This window comes from Austrofundulus limnaeus, unplaced genomic scaffold (assembly GCF_001266775.1).
Source record: "Austrofundulus limnaeus strain Quisiro unplaced genomic scaffold, Austrofundulus_limnaeus-1.0 Scaffold589, whole genome shotgun sequence".
In the NCBI taxonomy this organism is placed as follows: Eukaryota; Metazoa; Chordata; class Actinopteri; order Cyprinodontiformes; family Rivulidae; genus Austrofundulus; species Austrofundulus limnaeus.
Window position 1 is genome coordinate 1 of NW_013952991.1, and position 2704 is coordinate 2704.

Genomic DNA, 2704 nt, shown 5'->3' on the forward strand with positions numbered 1-2704 from the left:
GGAGGCTGGCTCTGGGTTTGTTCTCTCAGCCTCACAGTGCAGCTGCAGCAGCGACAGGACGGAGGGGAGAGCCGAGAGGACACCGTGGACCAGGTTTTAGTCCTGGAGGACAGTGGGGGGGTCTGTCTGTGGACCGGCGGATCACAGGGACACAGAATCTGGACTCTGGGGATACGGAGGTCCTGTTCTTTTCACCTCTGAGAGGTTCTCATGTATCTGTTACTGGAGGAGTGTTGAACTGTGCTGCTCTGTCACCAAATGGATGCCAGCGTGTGAGGAGAATACTAATGCCCAGGACCACCGCTTCCCTGTTCGCTGCTGCTGAGGGCCACAGCAGGGCCGATCAATCATACAGGGTGAACCAGGGGGTCTGCAACCTCCCCCCCACCTGCTCCTCGACCTGAGGAGTTTGATTCATTGAGCTGGAGCTGAGCTACAGGAACGTGTTTGTCCAGTTTTGGGAGGGGGGGGAATAWTAAAGAGAAGAGGCCAACATGGGGAACAGTTTCTCCAACATCTCTGCCTTCCAGTCGCTCCACATCGTCATGCTGGGTTTGGACTCTGCTGGGAAAACCACGGTTCTTTACAGACTCAAATTYAACGAGTTTGTCAACACGGTCCCCACCATCGGCTTCAACACGGAGAAGATCCGGCTGAGCAAYGGCACGGCCAAGGGCATCAGCTGCCACTTCTGGGACGTGGGGGGCCAGGAGAAGCTCAGGCCTCTGTGGAAGTCCTACAGCCGCTGCACGGACGGGATCATTTACGTGGTGGACTCGGTGGACGTGGACCGGCTGGAGGAGGCCAAGACCGAGCTCCACAAAGTCACCAAGTTCGCGGAGAACCAGGGCACCCCGCTGCTGGTCATCGCCAACAAGCAGGACCTGCCCAGGTCCCTGCCGGTGGCCGACATCGAGAAGCAGCTGGCTCTGCAGGAGCTCACCCCCTCCACCACCTACCACATCCAGCCGGCCTGCGCCATCATCGGCGAGGGGCTTCACGAGGGCATGGACAAGCTGTATGAAATGATAGTGAAGAGGAGGAAATCTCTAAAGCAGAAGAAGAAGCGGTAACAGCAGCTGGTTTCTTCTTTTACTGTGAGGAATCTGGGTTCTGCYCCCGGACACGGGTTTATACTCTGCTTTAGTTTTTGTTTTCTTCCGTCCTCTGTTTGGATTAAAGCTCTCCGACCTGTGAAGCCCTGCTGAACGATGCTGCTGCACAGACCGCCTCCTCAGCCCATCGGGGGAAGGGGAGGGCAGGGATGGTGGGTCAGTAAAACCAAAAAGAGAAAACTAAGGAAACGAATCCTCAGAGGGAAACAGGCTGGCCTGTTGATCTGCTGCTTAGACTTTCAAACACTGAAGACTCACGAGGACTTCTGCTCTGGACTCTTTCTTTGCAGCCACATCTGTGGGATCACACGGTTAATTTTGCACATAGCCGGGGTCACCCCTGCTCGTTCAGTTCCTTCTGACATCTACAGCATCACTTCCTGAATAATAAGGTGTCGCACAGACTGTTTTTTTTTTTTTTTTGAAGCGTTGAAGTAGCCTTTCCTCTGCATGGTGGACTGAGGACAGAGTCCACTACTTTTGCACTTTTATTTGCTAACAGTTGGAAACTACACTGTATAAAAACAGGTTGTTTATGTACCAAGAAGCCAAAACTGAAGTATTTTTTGACTATTAAAAGATTTTAAACCTATTATTTGAATGGCCTGTGCTTTTTATTGATTGTTTTTTCCTTCAAAAAGTGATGCAGCAGCAGGATAACATCTGGTGACACGAAGGTGACTTTGGTGATGATCCTTGCTGTGTGTTTGGAGGTGATGGCCGAAGGTCAGGTGGTTGTAAAAGGGAAAAGACGAGGGAACAGGTTTGATCATCCGAGCATGAAGAGGGTGTTGGGAGGAAAACTGCAGCCCGTTGGTGAAATTTATGGATCTGCATTGCGGTGCTGTGTTGATGGCAGCAGCCTGGGCTCAGATTGGACCAACAGAGATTTGTTTCAAACAGCGTTAATTCTGTCTGTTACGTAATTAATTTTAATATATTTTAAACACTTTGGACAGAAAGGTTTTCTGCTCAGTTCTTATATGAGAAAGTCTTCATCCTTTTATGTTTTCTACGAGGCAACAGACTGTAAATACATGATGCAGCTAATTTTAGGGAATTCCCTGTCCTTAGATTGTAAATAAATGAAACCAGAGCAGAAAAAAAGTAGTAAAACCTAAACAGATTATCAGAACCAGCTCATGTTCTGTCATAAAAACTTTTATCAGCTGTGATAAGATCTAACTTGCTGTGATGCATGAAGAAGTTTTGCAACAAACATTACATCAGATTTTTGTTTCCTTTGTTGTGAACCTCAGACTCATCAATGAACTTCCAGTGTYGTATAAAGTACCACAAATTGATACTTAAGTAAAAGTACAAGTATCAAAACATTACTTTGGTAAAAGTTAAAGTCTCCTTTAGGAATATTACTTGAGTAAAAGTCTTAAAGTATCTGATATTTGTTGTAGTTAAGTGTTAAAAGTAAAAGTATAGATTTAAAATGAGCAGTTAGATTTTCTGTAAGGACAGTTATTAGGAGGTGACCTCCCCAAAAACTGCAGAAAATAAGTATTAAGTACTTAAAATAAGTAATTGTTGTTAAATTTAGGATGCACTAGTCCAGCTGTTTCAGTTTATATACATAT

The 2704-nt window shown here is 46.6% G+C and overlaps 1 protein-coding gene across 1 annotated transcript; it reads left to right on the plus strand.

Moving 5' to 3' along the window:
- The first annotated feature begins 42 nt into the window (after positions 1-42).
- LOC106531038 (ADP-ribosylation factor-like protein 4C) lies at positions 43-1708 on the plus strand. Its single transcript, XM_014026798.1, has one exon. The coding sequence runs from the start codon at positions 495-497 to the stop codon at positions 1071-1073; it is 579 nt and encodes a 192-aa protein (XP_013882252.1). The 5' UTR covers positions 43-494; the 3' UTR covers positions 1074-1708.
- Positions 1709-2704: the final 996 nt, after the last annotated feature.